This window comes from Poecilia mexicana, unplaced genomic scaffold, assembly GCF_051168715.1.
Source record: "Poecilia mexicana isolate PSO_F unplaced genomic scaffold, ASM5116871v1 scaffold_12, whole genome shotgun sequence".
NCBI classification, from domain to species: domain Eukaryota; kingdom Metazoa; phylum Chordata; class Actinopteri; order Cyprinodontiformes; family Poeciliidae; genus Poecilia; species Poecilia mexicana.
The window spans coordinates 11748617-11772133 of record NW_028263381.1 but is presented as its reverse complement, the minus strand read 5'-3'; the positions used below and the strand labels follow the sequence as shown (position 1 = coordinate 11772133).

The 23517-nt window shown below is 37.1% G+C and overlaps 1 protein-coding gene across 1 annotated transcript in view; it reads right to left on the bottom strand.

Annotated features, from left to right (window-relative positions):
* Nucleotides 1-23517, bottom strand: part of LOC148155992 (astrotactin-2-like) — a 38053-nt gene that overhangs the window by 5555 nt on the left and 8981 nt on the right. The window contains exon 3 of the mRNA XM_088011343.1: nt 12362-12512. Coding sequence (XP_087867469.1) covers nt 12362-12512 — 151 coding nt within the window. The remainder of the gene's footprint in view (nt 1-12361; nt 12513-23517) is intronic.

Genomic DNA, 23517 nt, shown 5'->3' with positions numbered 1-23517 from the left:
AGAAGCGTTATGTGTTTTGGATCGTGAAATCTGCTTGACTGACATAAGGCAGCTCAAACCCAGCGGCAGAACTGTTGGGTGGAACTGGCTCATCAGGTAGGAGTTGTTGTCGCTCAGGATTACAACTTTATACGAACACTACGCCCTTCTGGACATGGGAGACTGTGAGGTATTGCTTATTTCTCAAAACTGTTTGCCTAGATTATCCAGACAACAAATGTAAAGTATACTGTTGCTGCTAGCTGTGTGCTGCCGGATGTGAAATCATCTACCCTAAATCATGCAAGAATGCACATAAGGAATGACAAACTGCAAATAGACAATATCTGCATATCAGAAAATGTGTGAGAAAAAGGGGGTTCTAGTGAAAATATGTGAAATATTCCCTTAAATTAGAGACAAATCAGTCACATTTTTTGAAGTTGTGGAATCCAGTTATCATTGCATACAATGAATTTCAAACTACTTCTTCAGGCTCAACAGGTACAACACTACAGACCATTACTATAGAAATTAAGTGAAAAAAAGTAGAAGCATTAATTTAATCTACTTTAAAGTGAAGTAACATATTCATTTTAAAAAAGCATTAAACTTTTAAGTTCAAAGACAGGTAGTTAATCATATAAGTGCTAAGTTCAAAACTAACTCAAGGGAATTGTCGTATTCACATTTTTCTTTTTTTTTCTTTATATGACATTTTATTCCATCCTTCACAGTTTGACACAATTTCACAATATCAAAGAGCTACTTAGAATATACCGATACATAGTAGTCCACAAAAAGGAAACACTATTCACATTTTAAATTCCAGCTACTCGGTGGAAAGATGAAAACCCCCAGACACAAGAAATGCAGGAGCTCTAAGATCTCCGCTCTGATAAGAACAAGTTCAACGCAAAGACAAACACTTAATTTAAACCCAAATGACCAAATCCTTCATTCTTGAACAAAACAAAAAAATTAGGAAAGCTAATATTTCTTCTATTTCAAGTCAGTTTTAGCATGAAAATGTCTTTTAGTCATACTTTTTGCCACTCTCTATAGCAGCGGACAAGAGCTCTCTTCTTGTACACTTCATTAATCAGTACCTGCTTGAGATATTTGTGTGAGCTAATTTATTCACTTCTGGGACTGTATCAAACCCAGTATGAGACTTCTTGCACTTTCCAGGACCTGAGCGAAAAGTTGATTAACCCCCAACCCCTGATGAGAACTGGCAGTTACCAGCACAGAGAAAAATGATCAGGAATAAACAACCCTTCTAGAGAGATGGTGAATGTAGCATGATTTGAGGTTACAGTTGGTAAGAAGTAGGGCTAATTGGCAGATTTTCTCCCGCCTCCCCCAAACTTTGCAATCTGGTACAGTAAGGTACTTTTCCCTTGCAAAGCTGGGAAGCTTACAAATTGAGGCATATTCAGATATATGTGGCTCAAAACAATGTGTGAGGTTGAGTTCTTGAGTTGTTAGACAACCAAATATACAGTCCCAAACATAGAAAAAGCAAGATTTTCTCTTTAGAAAATATGACCGATTTATTTCTGAAGTTTAGCAGGGCTTTATGACATACTATCTAAGCCTGGGTACAGAAAGTCAGTATTCAGTAGCTGTTGCCTTCTTTCCTTGTACTCTGTTATCAGCATCAAAGTATGGAACCACTGAATGCCCAACTAGAAACAGGTGTTGTCTGTATTAATGTGTTTCTATGTTACATTTCTCAGTGTACATGTTTTTCTAGAATCAATATGCACAAAACAGTAATATAGATACTGTGATATGAAGCCTAGGCGTAAATTCAACCTGGGAGACTCTCTTCAGCCTTCCGGCATCATCGATTACCAAGCCTCACCCAACCAGGACCAGATCATCGCTCTGCTCCAGCCAATCACCTTGCAAGAGCTCCTTCAAAAGGCCAATCAACCTCGGATTCACAAGCTGCAGCCGTGCTTCAACCCACCTCCTCCCCGTCTCCACCCTCATCAAAAATCAGAATACAGTGGGAGGTAAGGGTGTCACAATGAGTCAGTGCCAAATTTCCTAATACTTTATGTTTTGACTTAGCTGCATGACCTGCCCTACATAACATATCTACATAAATGGCAAAACAACATTGCTGAGCGGTGGTATACCTGGAGTTAGTTGACAATACAGAAAAGCAAAATTAATTCAAAGCACAAACAACGTCTGCAAAACTGTTCATTAATTCAGTCCTCATAAATAATCAGTTTCATAGTCTGGTTTTGTGTGTGTTTTTAGAAGTATCCGTAATTCAGTTTACAATACGCACCATCAAATCAACTTTTATGTTTAAACTAATGGGATTATTATTTTTGATAAAAGTCATCTCCTGCCAGCTCTTGCCTAACTGACAGGTCATGTTACTGTTGGCTGGCAAGCTGTACATACTATGTTTTTCATAAATTGGTTAATAATAAACAGCACGATTTCAAAATCACTCCTCATTACTGGGCATTAACAGAGCTTTGCTGCTAATAACCAAAGATTTGTATTATTCTAATTAGATTCCTGATCAAAAGGATACCAGCTAATCACATTAAGAGCTTCAGACATGAAATACTTGGTTTTTACAGAAACCATAAATTAATTAAGATCAAAACAAGAGTTATTCTGTTTTCTTGGAGACAGTTTTAGATCAAACTAAACAAAACCATATTAAGTTGTGAACCGTCTTAAGAATAAATGCAGCTCATTCTTTGTGTAGTCTAAACATGTTTGGTATCAGGCAGGGAAAAACCCTCCAGTCTAAGACCCATTAACTATATTTCAAAAATGTAATGTTACCCTTCTCAGGAGAGGAAGATTGGAGTCATTCATCACAATGAGGTGGAGCTGTAGGAATAGTTGTCAGTAATCCAGAATTGCCTTGCTCTACTCTGAGGCTGAATCCCTGAGGTTAGCATCACTTTAACACATGTGGTTGTTCTGCCAACTCTGCTTCTGAGATGGAACATGACAATAAAAACTCAAAAATATTTGATTTGGTTGTCAAAATGGATACAATTCTGTCATTTCAACAATTTCAACAATCATGACTTAATTGAACACATATCAAATTAATCTGGCAATTCAAACCACGTATGCATTGACCATAAAACAGTGTTTACTGCAAATATTACCAAGAATACTGAGATTTTGTAGCCAGGTAAACAGATCTAAAAAGAACTAATGCATCAGAAAAAGTAAATAGCTTGTACATGCTCAAGTATCTAGATATCACTCTGTAGTTTTATTGTTGATACAGATAAACAATCATAATTTCCATATATTTTACCAATAGCTTTTGAACAATCTATTGAAAACCTTATAAGGTTACACTAACCTTATCAAAATCATATGCTGAACATTAAAACATATTTGTCATTGCACTTTGCAGAGAATGGAAAGATGCATGCAACAAACAATAAAGGCTTGAAGATAAGAGAAAAAAAAAATTCTTTGGAAAGATGCTGAGTCTTTCACAAAACAATGAAAGTTCTGGAAACGGCACAGCTCTAAATCACACTGACAGACGAGGTGCGGGGGAAGAGGTGGGGGATAAAATACTTATATTTGACAGCCTAATCGAATTTAGAGGTGGCTGTGATGCATGGCCTAAAGCTCGGGAACCGCTCAGATGTGTTAAATTAGGTAAAACAGTTTTATTGCTTCAGAAGCAAAACCCTTCCTCTGTAAGTATATCTGCACTGGCCATCCTAGATAGGAGGTTAACATGGACTGGAAACAATCAGAGATTTAACAACTCAGAAAATACAGAGAAATGTAATAGTGCATATCTCTGTATGTTGAACAAATATGAGGTACTGACTCACTCTGCACAGTTGGGTACTAGTTAAGCATAGGCTGGTATTTTAACCACTTATTTATATGTGTGTGTGTATATATATATATATATATATATATATATATATATATATATATATATATATATTTTTTTTTTTTTTTTTAAGCTACTTGGATGTGTATACATATATAGCATTAGGGGTCAGGAGTACTGAAAGAAGTATGTACTAAAACTTAAAATAGTGGAAAGTATGCAACTGACTGAATTAGTTTGAAAATAGGTCAGACTGCATCAGATAGAGCTGCCCCAGCTATTCAGCATCCAGATGCAACTGAATCTTTCACCAGTGCAGGCAGAGCGAGTGCAAAGAATAGCATGACATTAAGCAATGTTGTTGGGTCACTGCTACAGCATTTGATTCACACTTGAATTGATTCTGCTGCAGTGGCACATTTGTGCAGAACACACTATGTCTAATGCTGCATAATTATTTTAATGTACCGGTCTTACCAGGGGATGAGGTTGTTTGCTGTAGTGTTAAATGCATAATGCATTGCAGGGATGTTATTTACTTAAAGGTGCTTATTTTTCTGAGCAAAACAGACATGAAATAATGGCACAGGGATTCAAAACAGGGGTGTTAAGTGTTTGCCTTCTGTTTTTTATTTATCTTCAACTCAGTCAGACGTAGGAAATAGATGTTTAAAAGCATCTTGAAAAATTAAGAGGTTTGTGTGAGAAAAAAAGTCAACTAAACACATTTTCATGTAGCCTTTAAAAAAAACAAAACAGAAAGAGATTCCACCTTTAGCCTTCACTGAAGTTTTTGGTCTCATGTTTTTCATTGATGGTGTTTCTATGTTTTTATTATAGTAAAATCAATGCTTTGGCTTAAACTTGAAAGTTTAAAGCACTCTAATTCTACCACAAAATTTAATTAGGGAATCTCAAATAAGCCAGCAAATATTGCGTTGCTTACAAGCCAAAATGGATATGGATACATTTCTAGTTTTCAAATACTGTATAATTTGTAGGATGAAAAAAAAAAAAAAAGATTTACAGTGTTTACTCAACAGTCTTCACTAAGTGACAGGACAATTTGTGCCCCCCTCATCTTCACATATCCATTAGCTAAAAGTCCCACTATGTGCTCTCAGTTTGTCAGGATAAACCCACTTTGCACTTTGGTAACTGGCACATTTAAAATATGCTGTCTCCACATCTCACCCTCCTTTATTTAGTGGTGACTATAAAACAGATGGTTATGGGAGTGAATAATAGCTTTGTGGTGCAGCTCCACTGCATTGTGCTACTCTTAACTCAGCTTGGTTGTCATAGGCGTTTAGACGTGACGATAATATACTCTGTTATTTGGACAATCCATCTAATACTCACTTTTGTTTGTAACTGAGCCAAACTAAAACAATTTAAATAAATGTCTCCTGCTGTACTTTTATTACCGCTGAATTGTTGAAGCCCACAATATGGCTTATAACCCCTCTTAATACCATTTTTCATTACTTCCACTCGACACAAATCTTTTCTCCCTTATTTGGCTACAGCAGTGCAGTGTGCAACTTTGCATTGCTTTAAAAAGAAACTATTAAAGCTAAACTCAATAAACATCTGAATCCCCCAACCCCCCTTGCATTTCCTTCAAACTATAAACAACTGAAATTCAGTAGTAATGATGTAAAGTGAGGAGTGCTCTGCAGCAGAGCAGTGAGAGTCATGATGCTCAGTTGTCAGGAACACAGAACCATAGGGACACACGCGGGAAGGGCTGTGGAGGGATTAGGGGATACGGGGTTGCATAAAGCGCTCACTGTGTGGGAACGATATTTTACCTCCCTGCTGACTCTTTATGCAAGGCAGACAATGCAAAGCAGAAATCTCCCCACATCATTCCATTCTTTATTTCTGGAGCATAAACTCAAGCACTCCAGGATAGCACACACACACACACACACACACACACGCACACGCACACGCACACGCGCACACACACACACACACAAATAAAGAAGATGAAAAACAATATTCTGTTCTGACTCGTCATGAACATATTGAGTTTGAAGGTTCAAAGTTATTGCCTGGTTTGGTGCTCCAACTAAAAAAATAAATAAATAAAAGACATCTTTGTCAGCTTTACAACCAAACAGTCTCCAAAAACATCTCCCAAATGAGACATAGACTTTTGAAATATGTGCTACCGATGCTCTACCATCTGTTAAGCCTCTGTAATCTTCCTTTGGAAAACTTTTATTGGTAAATGCATCAATGCCTTACACAGAAATAAAATTATGCATTTAGAAAAACTCTATCACTGTCAAACCAAAGTCCTTAAAACTGCAAAAGGTTTCATGAGTTGACGTCGAAAGTTTAGCGGGTAACTGCTAACCTCGAGTGTACAAGGTCAACTAGAATTTACTCAGACTTCTGCTGTCCAAAAAATCAACACCCAAGAACCGATATTCACTCCTAGAGGACATGCTGTACATGCTGGTGCAAGGAGACTTGGTACAGAAATGATTTACAGAAAAGAAAAAATATTCATTCCAGATTCATGGAAAACAAAGATTTTTATAAAAAAAAAAAAAAAAAAAAGTATCTTACAAAAAGATAACCATAAAGCAACATGGCAGTATCTGTCCAAAAGGAATATTTCAGTCAGAATGTCTCCCACTGGCATGGTGGTAGTAACTTCACGACGGGCGTCTGTGTTGCTACCTACTAGTGCACTGCAAAAAGTAGTTATAATATTGAAGAGAGAAGACTACCCCCTAATTCATAACTTCATAAGTCACAGCAGTTGTCATAAACGTGGTCAAAGGACAAAGGCTTGCTCTTTTGACGGCATTTTTTAAGCCCTAATGCGGATATCCATGTGTTTCACAGTTAACTAAGGAACACTTCCAACAGGAAACTGGATAGGAAAGAAAAAAAGTCAATAAAAGAAATATGAGCACAATCTGCTGAAATAAAACCATAGTGCTCATGCTGTTTAGATGGCTTTGTCTTCTTTTGGTAACAAATAACAGGAAACATCTGCGAGATTACATTTCAAGAAAACCTATCAAAGCTTGTTGTCTTTCTTGCAGGGGCTCTAATCTTCTGGGTCAACATTTCTCTCTGGCTCCCCAACTATGACAACCTGCAGCAATTAAAATGGGAATTTACATACATTTGTCGTAATATTCAATGTAGTACACAGACTGAAACACTATCATTCTTTTCCCCTTGCCCCCATGAAATAAAAAAAAGTGACTGTAAAAATAATCCAATCTGCTTCGTCAGGTTCATTGAGAAGTTGTAAATTGTAAACAGATGATACAATAAAGCGTAAAGAGGTCACAACTTTCCATAATTTTTTATAGAAGGCATCAAGTTTTATGCTTTTTTTATGCATCTTGCAGAGAACATATTTTTCTTCAATAAGTGTACCCATAAAAGTACTTTTTTTTTTCTTTTCTGCAGATATAATTAATATCAATAAATTATATTTTGTACTGCTTTGGGTAAAATTTAAATAAAAATGGAGACTTCTGAACTGAAACATTACATTTTTCATAGTTCATTGGTAGATTTTACTCCCTCCTGCCCTGAATTTCATCCCCGATTCTAATCACTAATATTATCCCCAACAACAAATAGAAGTTTGAGTTTTGGACATTTTTTGCTTTCTCCGCCAGAAGGACCCCCGTTTTGTGAGTTGGACATTTTTCTGCCTTTATAGCATTTTGTCTCATCCATTTTTGCATGCTACAACTTTTTTTGGTTTTTGCAGGTGTGCAGCTCAATAAAGCCCAGGGGGTTAAAGGTTTGAGTGGAACCAGCTCATTGTCGGGGAAAAAAATGGAAAGAAAACAAAATCTGCCTACCTGTTTTATTGGCTGGTTAAACAATAAAACAGTTGTTCTGCCCAAAAGGCATGTAGGCCTCCTGGGAGAATGCCAGATGGCCAGTCCAACCCTGTAAGGTGTAGAAAATGTTAAAAAGCCTGTGAAAATTTCAGAAGAAAGTCACAGCTCTACCATATAAAACATATAGGGTATGGGGAAAAAGAAGACACAAGCTCAAAAACATTAGCTTTTTCAAAATCACCATATGCAGCCCGCTGAGCTCAGATGGCGCAAGAATAAACCGACAGTCTCTCTGTCTCAGCACAAGTGGAAAAGGAAAGGAGGCAAAATAGAATAAACAATGTCTGCTAAACTCGGGCGCTGGGTTTGACTTGAATTTAATTTATTGTAAAAACATATCAGCTGTCCTAAGAGCAGCAGTGTGCCCAGAGGGACTGACTTTGATAACATATTTTAAGTTCTTTGTGTGGATTTTAAATGCTCTGTGTTCACCCAAGCCTGACAAGGGTGTTTGAAAGACTGCTGCTCCCCCCACATGTAAAAGAAATAACAGCAAAAATATGGGGCTATATTTTTCTGTTATTGTTTTTCCCCTCTTTGTGTCTGTTCCACTTTGTGGTAATCCCTCATTACTCGGAGGCATTGTGAGTCCTTTTCATTTGCACAATTATCAGATTTTTGCAGAAAAGTAAATTATCTTTTTTTTTTTGACACATTTTCTGTCCTTTCCACTATTTACATTATTTTGTACTTAAAAGTACAATTGACACTTGTCCAACTCAAAAATGACAACAGAAATGATAGACATAAATCATGTCCATCAGTTGGTAATAAGATTGGTCAGACAATAAGCATCTTCAAATCCAGATGCGACGACTGCATAGCAACCTGTAAAGGTTTTCAGAAATATGAGGAAAAATGGTAAAGTGCTTTAATACTGCTTGATGCTGGCAGTGTGCATTTAAATTTAGGACTCATTTTGACTTTTGGTGAATACTGTTTATAAGTCATTGGACGCATGACTAATGGAGTAGCATATTGTAACAGAAGCCGTTTTAATAGCTAAAACCATCTGCCAAATGAAGTAGGGATCTTCATTTAACACGTTCCTTTGACAGCATACTGTGAAGTCATTTGGTAGCTTATAAAACCATTAAAAATATTATGTAATAACTTCTATTCTTCTACAGCAATTAGTGAAAAACTTCTATTCTAGCCACAAAGACAATTTTTACAAACTATTAAATGCTCTCCGTTTTTATGTTTCCAAGTCTTTTCTATGTCCAGATCAGATAGGAATTATTATGAACAATCCATATATTTTTTTACTCACTTTATCAAGGGTTTTGTAAGGAAACAGAAAACAATTAAAACCTTCAAAAATGACTCTCGAGGCCTCTTTGGAAGAGAAAACAACTTCCTTTTCACCACCATAATTTGGTTTATGGGGAAGGTTCACTCCACCGCAGCAGAGACATTTTCTATACTACATCTTACAACCTCAGCTGCAGCCTTTGCCTTCAAGAAAAAATAAATAAATAAAATAAATAAATCTAACATCTGCAAAACAACCAAGATAACAATTGATTCCAACAACAACAACAACCTGCCAGGTGTACAAGTTCACTCCATCCCTTTTTTACAAGCAGTAAAATATGCAAGTCCTATGCACAAGCAGTCCACAGTGTAAAAACAGATACCTGAAAAAAATGTAGTGAAGCAACAACTCTGTATCCATACTTGAGATAACATCTCATATTATCATATTACATTATTACTTTTTCTGGGAGTTCATTGCATGTGTTTTGTTTTGTTATTATGATTATCAAAATAATCAGTTCTGTCTTGAGCTTTGGGGTTATTAAAAAGGTCAAGGCTGTAGCCCCACAAGATTAAGATAAACAATGGCAGTGTCTCGCTCATTACCAATTTAAATGCACGTAAATGTAAGAAGTCAGCAGTGATTAATTGAAACAAAGCCAGCCGATGCTCACGAAACAGAGGCGTGAACAAAAAAACAGACAAACAAATTGCTAGAAAAAGTCAGAGATAAAGAAAAACAAGAAGGGGAGCCAACAAAATCTGGGCAGACCTTATAATAGGGAACAGAGTAATTTATACAGTTGATTCTCGAAAATGATGACTATGATTATCACACATTAAATTGTACGGTTATTGATTGATCTTCACAGTGAGACAGGAGGGATGTACGCTCTTTGGAAATTAAAATACTCAAAAGTATTAAAAGCACAGGAGCTGTGAGTCACTCTAGAATGTGGCTCTCATGAGGAAATCTGCCTGTTATTAATCATTCTTGGTCATCGCCTGCCAAGGCCGAGTAACCTGTGGGTCTGCAAAGCCACAGACGTTATCTCCACAACAGCTTTGAGAGTGTAGTAACAAGAAGTTGCATCAATTTTTTTTTTTCTGATGAAGACCATTAGTAAATCAGAAACAAAAAAAAGGGATCTCCATGTATTTGTCTTTAGTCGTCACAAAAAACCAAAACACTCATTGATTTACAGCCGCTTCAAAGCTTTTAATGACTCAGAGAGCCGTCCTCCAGTAATTAAGATGGCTCATCAATTTAATTACTTTACAATGCAGGCCTGCCCTGTGCTATGCAAAGCCTGAGGTTTTTTTAGTCACCCTTCACTTGAAAATATGCCAGGTTTGAAACTCGTATGCACTGTGTGATGTCGTTTGCAATGCTACATTTAAGGTCAAACTGAGTTTTATCAAGCTTTGTGCTCAAAAATACGGATAGCTGGATCACAAAGCTAAAAAACAAATTCTTAAAATCCAATGACCCAAATCAGAAGAAGGTAGGATTGAAGAAATCCTTTCTCAAAAAATCTCAATCATGTTTCTTAACAATCTTTAATTACCGTTTTAGTCTAATTCGATCATTAGCATAAAGTTCTACTCATACCCAAACTAACCTTTTAAAAACAGTTGCAATCAGCAAGTTTGTGTGTTATACAAAACATAAAATAATTTTAAACAATAATGAGGTCAGAAGCAAACATTTAAATTTAAAGCATTGTGTAACATTTGAAATTTATATTTACCTTGCTTCATGTGAAAAATACTGTACCTGTCATAGATTTTAGTTTTTAATTTACTTTTTGCTGACCTCTCAATATTCATATTCTTAACCCCAAATTCAAATTTGATTCAATTCAAAAATATTTTCCTAATCCCAGAGGAAAATGAATTGTTGTTGTTCGTACAGATGCTTATGGCTGCGGCCAGGAATTGTTTCCTCTAGCTATCTGCATTATAACACCTCTGTAGAAGCATATGATCTCAGATCGTTGTTGTACATTTATGAATAGGAAGTTCAACGTTTTGCACAATTTTCTTGGCTTTCTGAAGAATTCTTAATTATCTCCAGATGCTCCATAACTGTTTAAATAACATTAATAGTTTCTGGTTCAGATGGTGCTACTCCAACAGAAAATGGCAGAAAACATTGGACTCTTAACAACGGGCTAATGGAAGATATGGAGTATCTTCTTGCAAACCTTGAAATTGCAGACATGTGGAGTCTTTTTACTAAATATATGATTTCTGTAAGAATTGTCCTTCACAATGGATTTCATTATGGGATATTAGTGTAAAATTGCAGAAAACATCTAGTCCACAGCTTCGAGATTTTGAAGTGCAGAAAAGTTTTCAACCCATTTATCCTTTCTTTTTATACAATACAACATTTTATGCTTATTCTTTGTTATTTCATTTTCATTTTTTTTCTATGTTCTGAAAAACACTTTGGTTAGATTTATGTATGAATAGGAAGAACTTTGCTATGCCTTTTCCATCCGACTCGCAATATTGCGCTAGTATCACAAAACATTCCAGTAAAATACAGTGAAAGCTGCAGTTGAACTGCGACAAAATGCATAAATACCAAAGGGGAATGCATCATTTTAAAAGCACTGCTTGTACTATAAAAAGTTTTAATGCGTACATTCACTCCCATTATGTTGTTTCCAAACAAATCCTTCTGGCATTACAATTCTACTATACCACCGAGAAATAAAGCTCCTCTCATGATTTAAGAGTGTGGCTTTGTTCTTAAATGTTGTTCCTAAATTTTGCCCTTTGGCCACAAGCCCTGGGCAGTTAGCAGCACTAAAAGGCACACCGATATGTGAGTAAGTCAGTCTTTGCTATCTCCTCACACGGATCAGGCAGTCTTCGGAAATCTAGAAGATAACCAAATTAAGATGAACCGGCTGAGGTGGATCTGAAATTTAACAATGATGCCCACTGGGCATCTCCATTCAAGGGTCTAATTGGCATGCCAGGTCTCGCTAAAGGGATTATAACTGAGCTGGCCAGAGAGTGGCTGGGGATGGAAGAAGTAGCGAAAGACAAGGAGACCTTGAAATTTCTGTTTTCTCGGTGTGACCTAAACTGTAAAATTTGAGTGTGTAGCACGGAGAGCGGTTGCATTGTTTTAATATTTCAGGTGAATCATCTTTCCGCCAAGACGCCGGCTTTAACCTTGAAGAACTCATGAGAATATTGCTGGCATTTTACACAGCTACTGCAAAACACAGGAGCTGGAATGCACTCAACCAAAAGGGGTGGGGTGCTCTATGACTGTCCTGAACAGGTATCACCAGCCAATCAGCTCCGTTTCTGTGTAAATCTGAAAGGAAACACTCTTTGTTTGAAATCAGCTTACCATGCAACCAGAGGAGTCCATCTGTCGATCAGATACACACTTGAAATTTTTTTTGCAGCCACCGTTGTCTTTGGAGCAGTCACGAACGGGTCCAAAGGATGCCAACAAGTCCTGCACCGACTCAAAGTACGTAGACGTCAAGGCCTCTTCCCTGGAATTGAAGAAAAAAAAAAAAAAAAAAAAAAGGTTCAACTAAGAAAATACTGAACATTTTACATATGTTTTCACAAAACAATTATGGACACACAAGTGCATGTAATGTCTGATTAAAACGAATGCATAAGCAGCTGAGCATAATCCCTTACCACCTGGAAAGCCGTCTCTCAAAATCTTTTGTTCTATTCTACTGCAATTAGGAAAATATTCAAGCTCAGCTGTATTGTGACAAGGAGACAGTATTCTTTTAGTCATTTTAATTGATACACACACACTTTATAATAATATGTGCATACAAAATAAAGGGAATCAACATTCGGAAGATCACATATGAAAAGTGACCACTGTGAACCTCAGCTGTATTTTTTTGCTGCTGTTTATGAAATAAATTTATTCTGAGATGATTTTACAAATGAATCCACCTTGGGACGTGCTATTCTGGTGCAAGGTGCATTTTTTGGGAAGCAGCTGTGCTCTGGGATTTATCCGCTCATGTGAATCACATCCATTTATGCTGAGACGTGCCAGTACACTGGTGGTAGCTAGCTAGACATTCTTACCATGTTCCACTGATGTGAAGCCTTTGGGGAATTAGCGTTCACTATGCATTAATGGTGATGACTGCTTTGAAGTAATTTCACTGTAAAAGTTACAAATGTTCTGTTTTTTTTTTTTTTTTTTACATATACATATTTCTGCCCAATTTGTTCATTACTTGTTCCTGCATGTTATGTGTGTTTCTCCTATGTACATAAACAAAATGAAAACAAATACATGCAAAACTACACAGCTGAAATTCACATTTTGTTTATCCTACTATTTTTTTTCCCCCCAGTTCAAATCTAGACCAAAAAAGTAAATAAATAAATATTTAAATAAAATATTTAAATACATTTGTAGGAACTCTGTCCTTTATACAAGAGGTGGTCAGAAGGTGTGCAAAGTTTTGGACACATTATTTTTCCTTAATTTGTCCACATACACATTAAGGAAAATATTCAGTTTTGAAATGTCCATCAAGCTTTCTCTCAGTGACAGAGATCTGGGTAGGATGTGTTGCTTTGTAAGATAGTTTAGCATAATTCATGTTATCAGAGAGGTTCTATTGAACTGAATTTCAGATTTAGCAGCTAGTTTTTCTATATCCACACAACACCACCAGGTGCACAAACCTTATATTACAATTATCCCCCCCCCCCCCCAACACTGCTACATCAACATTAACTGCCAACACCCACATGTACTTGTAGAAAATCACGAACGAGTTTGTACATCTGCATGTCATGATGCAAATTCACACAGTGAGAGATGCAAGATAAAGGAGCAAAAGTGCAGTGTTTAATTAGTGTCAAAAGTAGGGCATGCAAAAAAGAAAAAAAAAATAAATAAATAAAATAAAAAGGAGACGTGATCACAAGAAAATTAGCAGGCAGTAAACTATCTTGGCGAGGGAGGATTTCAGCTCCGTAAGGGTACAGAGCGTTATTTGTGTGTGAAACTGCATGATCAAGAGAGCATTTCATCTCTCTACGCACAGTTCAGCAAGCACAGGGTTGTGATAAGCAGATGCTTGACCCTCTGTTGCTCAAACCTGCCAAGCAGTCCAAGAGTTGAGGACATGCTTGTGACAGTCCTGTGCTCCTATCACACGTTTGCATAAAGGGCAGACACACTCCCTTAAAAGACGGTTTTAACTCTTTGCACTTGGGAAACAGCAAGTCTGTTTTCCAAGCATAGCTTATTGCTCACTGATGACTGTTCTCTGCATTCAAGTCAAACATAAACAGGCTGTTTTTCTTGTATTCAGAAAGCGGTTTTAAAACTAATTAGCTTCCACAAAAATACCACAACTGAACTAAAGAACTACTTGCTGTTAAACCTTGCACGTTTTGAATCCTTTGTTTTTTAATTGAAATTTATGATTAAACAGGAACATTAATTTGAATGAAACAAAAAAAGGCTTTTTTTTATTTTAATAAGAGTTCAGTCGAATAAAAGGGATACATTTTGGAAAGGCATAGCACCTCAATTCTATGTTCACCTATAAGCACACTCAGCCATGTCTGTATACTGACTTTAGTGCACTGGCTGTCACGAAGAATGAAATAATAAGCCACACTGTCCCCAGCCGTGGCACCAGAGGGAGCGCTGTATGTCGTGAGGAGGGGCTCGAGACTAAAGGCAGCAAAAAGGTCTTGACTGATGGAAAAGACAGATGACTTGCTGTGTAAGGAGGAGCTTAGAGCTCCAGCTCAGTTTGTGTGCTTTTGCGTGCTTCGAATTGCTTGTTTAGCAAAGTCATTTCAAAGAATACTCTAAAAAAAAAAGTGCCACTGAACAAATTAAGTACATATTGATGTTGCTAAAAAATGTGATTAAACTGTCCTCTTAAAAAAAACATCAAGTTTAAAGTGGGATTAAAACTTCTCAAGGTTACATGCAGAGGAAGTTTACTCTATGAAAAACTACAAATCCAAGTAAAACTCTTGTGCATTAAGATTATATGAAACACCATGGATTAATCATTTGAAATAGTCGGTATTAAAATGGACCAAAACATTTGACATACATTGTGGAGCATCCCAATGGTCTTAGGAGTTGTTGTCAGGGGCATGAAGCTCCTGACGACGTATGTAACCCTGGTAAGGTCACCTAAGGCAAACAGGTCCTATGTGAAGGATCAGACAAAGTGCAGCCCAAAAGACCCCATGTTGATTGCCAACAATGGGAACAGTGTTCCCTTACCAGGGCACCATTCTGGAGCCAGGTCTGGAGGTAGTGCATGCTGGGGGAATGTCTGGTGGTGCTGGAGAGCACTTCTCATGGGGACTCCCTTTTTTCCCTTGGAGAAAGCTTGGGGAGAAGCTTGGTAATCTGGGAGGGACTCCACAAAGAGCTGCTGCTTCTCCTCATTGAGAGGAACTAGTTGATACGGCTCAGGCATCTGGTTAGGACGCCTTCCTGGTGAGATGTTCCAGACATATCCCACAGAGAGAGACCAAGAGGAAGAGCCACGACATGCTGAAGAGATTATGTTTCTTTTGTGGAGGAAGAGCCCTGGAGGACCTGCCCCAAGTGGAGAGACTGGGCCTCTCTGCTCAGTCTGCTGCCGTAAAGACCTGACCCTGGGTGAGTGGGTAACTGAGGTTTTTTTTTTTGTTTTTTTACATTATACATGTGGATTAATTAATTACAAATGTTGGTTAAATCAAACATTTAAAAGCCTTAATTTTCTTATAGTCTTATTTTCATGTTAAATTCATGACACCTTTTTATAAGTGAAGTATTTTGGTAAGAATTAAAACTGCCTCCACCACAATGCCATTTAACAAATCATTCGCTGTTACCACAACATCACATACTGAGCATGAGAAAATGTGTGCCTACTTGAGAATAAACAGCTTCAGTAACAGTTCCATTGTTTATGCAATGTTTATTGTGTAAACATTGCATAATAGTTGTGATTTAAAAGGGCTTTAAAATGTTTAAGGGTAAATTACCTAATTCAGTTTGTTGGCTATAGGAGATATTTTGGCAAAGATATATGATGTCACAGCAAGTATTGTATATATATATATATATATATATATATATATATATATATATATATATATATATATATATATATATATATATATATATATATATTATATAGCTGACTGTAAGAACGACATGCTGGCTCAGACGTCAGGCGTTGGAGCCTTTGTTTGGCAATTGAGGAACAGAGGACGAGGTGCTAGAGGTACCATCATGGGAGGACAAGCCCCTACATGGGATGTATCACCAACAAATAACTGAAGTGGCTGATATCAGGAAATCCTACCAATGGCTGGAGAAAGCTGGACTCAAGGACAGCACAGAGGCCCTCATCCTGGCCGCACAGGAACAGGCCCTAAACACCAGAGCAATAGAGGCTCAGCTCTACCACACCAGACAAGACCCAAGGTGTAGGTTGTGCAAGGAGGCCCCTGAGACAGTCCAGCACATAACAGCAGGGTGCAAGATGCTGGCAGGGAAAGCGTACATGGAACGACATAACCAAGTGGCAGGCATAGTGTACAGGAACATCTGTGCAGAATATGGACTGGAAGCCCCGAGGTCAAAGTGGGGAACACCCCCAAAGGTGGTGGAGAATGACCGAGCTAAGATCCTGTGGGACTTCCAGATCCAAACAGACTAGATGGTAATGGAGAACCAACCGGACATTGTGGTGGTGGATAAAGAACAGAGGAAAGCCGTTGTGGTGGATGTAGCAATACCAAGTGACTACAACATCAGGAAAAAGGAGCATGAGAAACTGGAGAAATACCAGGGCCTCAGAGAGGAACTGGAGAAGGCCTGGAAGGTGAAGACCACAGTGGTGCCTGTGGTCATCGGGGCCCTCGGGGCAGTGACCCCCAAACTGGAGCAGTGGCTCAAACAGATCCCAGGAACAACATCAGACATCTCAGTCCAGAAATGTGCAGTTCTAGGCACAGCCAAGATACTGCGCAGAACCCTCAAGCTCCCAGGCCTCTGGTAGAGGACCCGAGCTCAGAGGATGAAAGAGACCACCCACAGAGGGTGAGAAGTGAACTTATTTTTTTTTTTTATATTAGATTTGTCATGATACACAATACAATTTTTTTCCTTGTACAAAAAATGAAAACATCTGACATTTCAGGAATTGTTTGCTACAAAACCAATAGATGCATGATCATAGTTCGTATCGTTCCCATTTAAATGAGACAACATTGATATGGATATCCAGTGTAGAAGAATAAACTGCTGTTGTATTCACATTTCCACATCTTTAGGTGGTAGCCAACTGATCTAGAAGCTTTTGTGTAACTCAAACCTATGTAACTCAAACTATTTCTAAAAAATCTCAACTTTTTTGCTACTGAGAGCTCATATTTAGCAATGTATTATGTTATGCACGCATAAAGAAAGATTGAACATTGGCTCCATTATAATACTTACTGCTGATGTAATCACACTGCAAAAATTGCCAGGTTTGAAAGGAACACCTACGCTTCAAATGCTTTCCTACATAGATCTCGGTGGGTATAAAAAAGGGTTAGTATTTTAAAAACAAAATAGTAATTTGGCCTCACTTTTTAGCGGTGGTGAAATGAAGTAAAATACAAAAGAAATTTGGACCACAAACAAACACTTGTCTTGGCTTTAAAAACTCAATGAAAATGCTATGTAACACAGTGATAGATAGTGGAGAAACCCAGGGAGAATAGCTACACCCTTACTCCCCCCAAGACTGCAAGTGCCTACTGTTCTTAATTGCCTATTGATGTTTTGTTGTTGTTCTTGTTTTCGCACCACCTCTGGTTTACGCCCCTGCTTAGCAGAGGCACAAGTGAGTAATGCCCTGCCATCATACTGCACCACAACCAACGAAAGTGAGTTCATTCTCTTTGCATGTCCCTTCTTTTTCCTTATTTAGCAGCTCATCTTTTCTGAATTATCCAGCTGGCATTTGGTTTCATCTGCCAAGTATTTAAAGCAGTGAAAAATGAATCCTTAATTCAGAACAGTCTAGAGCACTGGGATGGAGAGGGTGACTAAAATAACACACACACGGACTCATAAAAAAAAAGAAATGCTCGAGACTTGTGTTATTTAAAACGTAAGTGAAATGCAGTGCAACTATTTAATCCATGGGGAAGTAAAACTGTTTTGTAAAGCTATCTTTAGTTTAACAGTTTCGATCTATTGTGATGTTTACAAAAGTAAATAATCCAATTTATGAATTATGTTCACTTCAGTTGACAGGTTCCATCAATGGCTCTAAAAAGAGGAAAGATGGATATGTGCATTGACTGACAATGCTGAGGGAGCTGAAGATGCTGTAGTAGTTAAGGGTAATGAGAAAACTTGGCATTATAAAAGAAAAGGGAAGTATCAAATATTCAGAAGCTCAACTGAACAGAGTTAATTCTCTGTCTGTTGTTTCCATGTTCCTTTAGTTGTACTGATAGATTTCCGTACATCATTCAGTTTGTTGATTACTTTCCTTTTCATTTAGTAGTGTGCATAATATATCTTTTTTTTTTTTTTTTTTTTGTAGAAATGTTTGGTGGAGGAGTCGAAGATATTCACAACTAGAATTTTCAATTCTGTTCATGCAATATAGACATCTCAAAGTTTAAATGTGATTTAACCTGATTGGACTTTTTTTTTTAAATATCCAAGCTTAAAGAAATGCCTAAAGAGATTTGAAAACTGAGTGGGAGGCAACCATATTTCATGCATAAAAGTATTCTCCCCACCCCTTTCCGTATCAACATCAGTGCTTTTGGCACTTTGACTCTATTGCATGACTTGGCCTTCTACTGGCTGCATCTAAACACCGACGTACCATACTTGTTATTAATCTCCCTTTCTGCCTCCTGCCTTTTCCACATGATGAATGGCCACGCGACACTGCCCAAAGTTAGAGCGCTGCTCCAGCATGATTACAGAGCCCGTTATTGGTCTGGCCCTGCACTTGATTAATGCTCTTATTCCCGCTCCCCGCAAATATGCTGACTCTCATCAAGCAATTTTGTCACTGAATGGACCACCTATGCTTTAGAATTTCAACAATCATAGAGCAAAAGGGTGGTTCTTCGCAGAAAAAAAAAAAAAAAACTGGTAAAAGTAAATCATAAATTGAAGAGTGATGCCTCAGTTATTATGACCATGTAACTGTAAGACATAATATCGAATTGAGTGAGATTGGCTTTATATTTCATTTACTTATTTATGTTTTTTGTTTGTTTCCAGAAACTCTAGAAGCGTTTCTTTGTTTGTAATGGGGCATTTGAGTTATAGTTCACTTGATCGGGGCTTGCAAACTCATTAATCACACCTGAAAGTGACAGTAATTGTTTAAAGGTTATGAATAGTTTCTCCCCAATGTTTTTTTTTTTTTTTTTTTTTTGTATGCAGCTCAAAGAACCTTAATTGTGCATTGTGAGCTACATATTCAGTTTGTGAGCATGCAGTATTTTTTTTTTTCAAATCTTAGCACCAAAACAAAAGATATCTACTAAACTAAAAACAAAGTCTTTAACCAAAAGAAATTAACTTGGCTTCTTAGACAATGACTATAAAGACAAAGAAGCAATTCTGCAAGTTAGAAAAGTGTGTGATAAGTTTTACTCTGCATTATAATAATCGCTTGAAAGGACAGAACCTCATTGTTTGGCAGAATTATTAAGAAAACAAAAGCTTGTTGTTTCCAAATAAAAACAAGGCCATTGGTTTTTGGATTGAAAAAGTGAAAAAAGATTAAAAAATAAATAAATAAATACATGAGGAATTTTTTTTTCTAAGTCATCTTTTACTGTTTAATATTACATGCATTTACTGATAATATTAAATCATTTACTAGATAGGAATTTGACGAAGAGATTTTGTTTTCTTTCCATATATATAAAAATAAACAATATAAACACAATTGGGTTTCAGTTGTGTGGAAAGTATCAATGAAGACGTTCCATCCTTCAGGTCAATGCAGCAAATCTGACACGCAAGCAGCAGGGAGAGGCTGTAAATAAATACATAAATGAATAATAATAATAATAAACAGCCACATCCCTGTCAGCAAAGCCTGTTCCCCAGCCTCCACTCAGTTTCCATGGTAACAAACCACTGTCATGTCTGGTAGGTGGTGCTAGGTTTTTTTTTTTTTTTTTTTTTTAATCTGCACCACATTTATAATTTTCAGAGCAGAAAATATCTAAATTTATTGAGTAATTGTTGTCTAAATGGAATGATGCCAAAGCAGTTATGCTGACATCCAGCAAGATTTTGAGAGATTGTGGCCATGTTCAGTGCGTCCTTATTCTGTCAGTTCAGGTAGTTTGAAGCCTCCTTAGCAGTTACTTACACAATACTTCTTCCAAAATCAGCCATCTATCTTCCATACAACTTGCTAAATTCTTAGAAAGCATTTTCAAGATTTTTCAAGGTTATTCTTAGAAAGAATTGCCATGAAAGAACCCTGCATTGTAGTGCCTGGTGCAACCCCCCCCCCAACAACAATCATTACACATTTCCTGGAGCAAGAAAGACTTCTGCACACAGACATTTTCAAACTACCACAGGACTCCCTTGTATCTAGTTTGTGAAAATTTGCAAATCTTCTGAGTCTCAGATCAATGATTCATAAAATTTCGAAATGTCCAATATTGAGTGCCACATTTGTTTAAATTCTCAACTTTGTCGAAGCAGTTTTTCAGTTTTGTTATTTTAAACACACATGCCATTTGCATAAAACCACAACCAAATGATTTTCTTTATCTTACTCTGCTTTATGTTTCCATTAATGTACATTCTAGGGACTTTTTGGAATGCATGTTCCTTTACCTTTGTCTGGCTTTAAATGTCACAGTCAACCCAAGTGAAAACAATCAGAGTATCTATAATGAGAATAAAAGGGGAAAAAAAAGCATGACATATAGGATGATGGTTTTATAATTGACTGTGCTTTTGAAACATTGTTAGGCAATTGTTTTGTGAATGAATAACTTCAGGAAGCTGTTTTATCACCTTTTATATTCCATATCAAGATGACATTTAAGTGAATTAATGTAGTTTCCGTGAAACCTGAAAAGAACAGGATTCTATTTTACCATGTATTATAAAGCACTAGCACCTCATGAATTAGCAGTGGTTAGACAAATTTGCTGTGTCATGGCCATCAGCATTAAGAACCACATTTAAGTTGGATTAATGCGAGTTGCGGACTTTAACACAAGAACGGTCAGGACTCCAGTACCCCTTTTAAATTTGTCAATGACAAACATGACATTTAAAAAGGCTACTTTGGCTAATTTTCAACAGCCTGGTAAATTCCAAGTCGAATAAGAGTTGACAAAAAAATACATAAAAAATCCTTGAGCAAAATTTCATTAAAATGTGGTACTTAGGGGTCAGTGTTCTAAATTATATCTTAATGCAAAAATATTAATCGGCAATTTATAATAGGCAAAAAACATTACTAACAGGAGCAATTCAACACTTTTCTTTGTCCCTTATTTGAAGTTGCATTAAAAGTCCAATAATAGTGCCAACTTTGCATTAGTTGGTAAGCTTAATGCAAAGTTGGCACAATTATTGGACTTTTAATGCAACTTTTAAAGCAACTTTGCATTATAAAACTATCATTATTTACAAAATGACACTTCATGACAACAGTTCTAAGTATTCATAAAGACTCCTTCATATTCATGCAGGTGTTATGTCATGTTTATGACAGTGTCAAGTCAGTTTTATGCACATCCCTTCAAATAAAGTGTTACCATACTTTTTTTTTTTTTAATTTATGCAGGGACACTTATTGGTATACTTCACAAGGTCAACACTGCTAGATATGCAGATGACACACATAAAGTATGCAGGTTTCCATACAGCATATGTGATGTGGTTTTATTATCCTCGCACTGGGCAGTATTTACCCTTTTATTGACTTACTATAAATACATTTTGTAACTGTATTTTGTTTTAAGATTGAAGACTCAGTGTATAAATATCTGAAGGATCATGAGACATGGCGTTGCAGCAGAAGACCCGTGCATCTGTTGTTTTAATATAATGCTGACGGATGCAAATATCCACCTTCGGGTTGCAGCCCTTTTGGAATATTTCTTCAGCATTTTTCAAGGTTATTTTGGTCTTATCTTTGTGTGATGCTGATCACTGGCCTCATTCTGCTTGGAGGCCTTAAGGAACAAAACAGCATCGGGATATATAGATAGAGTACAACGCTTACTTACTTCAATGTGTTTTATTAAGTTGTTGGCTGTTGCATGTCCCATGTGTGGATGGTAGTTTCTCTCTCTCCCAAAAACATAAGCGTACTTCCAGCTGCTTGGTTTTGGGAGTTCGAGCTGGACTTTCAACAAACATGAGTTCTGGCAGTAAAGTTTCTTTAGAAATGACAAAGTCTGCTTGTCCAAAACAGGTTATGTACACAGTTTTATCTTTTCTACATTTAAATTACGTGACACTGTCATAGTCCAGAAACACATTTTGGAACAAGTACTCTACTTTATTATTTGTGCTGTAAGAATGGTGCTAGTTACTGTGTGAAGAATCCAGACTGATAGCTGCTGTGTCTCTCAGAGCATTAACTGTAGTAATGCATTTGTCACTTTCTGAATGCGAATCCGCTGCCTATGCACCCAATGTTCCCACGTTTTATGGGGTTGTTTTGCATTGTAGTAATAGACCCTATTTGGATCAAGATGTTTGGCTTCAGTCAAGGCTTAATTTGTTTCTTTGAGCCTAAATGTCGCTGAATTTTAATTTCCCCATGCTAACAGGGACACAGGACAGACCATCAAATGATTTAGACCACATATGTCAGAGTCAAGGCCCGCGGGCCACATCCGGCCCGCGAGAAGTTTTTTTGCGGCCCCTGGGATGATCTTGATTTATTATTAGAACCGGCCCGCAGACCGCAGCAAGCCGGCACAACGTCTGAAAAAAAATATCTTCCTTATTTGAACTGTAAGTAGTTCTTTAAATGTTCTGTGAGATGATGTACTTACCCATGTATCCATAACAACCGGAACTTTCAATATCCACCAAGTTATTGCCGAAATATACCGTCTATTAAACGAGTGCCCCCCGGATTAATTACATTCTCTGCAGCTGCAGCTGCGAAGTTACCGTATTAACCCGATACTTGCTGGAAAGTGCAACGTCTCCCCTTTCAGAAACCGTTGGAATTTTTCCACTTAGCGCTACGTGTGGCGGAATTACGGTACTGCAAATTTAGATGTGTCGCCAGCGACACATCTAAATTTGCAGTACCGTAATTCGCCGGCGACACATCTAAATGCCTTGACTCTGACATATGTGGATTAATAGATTTTTGCACTTTATTTTATTGTATTTCAATCCAATTATATTTTAAAAATATTTCAGTTGTGTCTGTTGAAAATTAAAGATTACTGACAGAGCCATAAGAAAATATTGCTTTATTTATCTGATCATATTGGAATATATTTGTT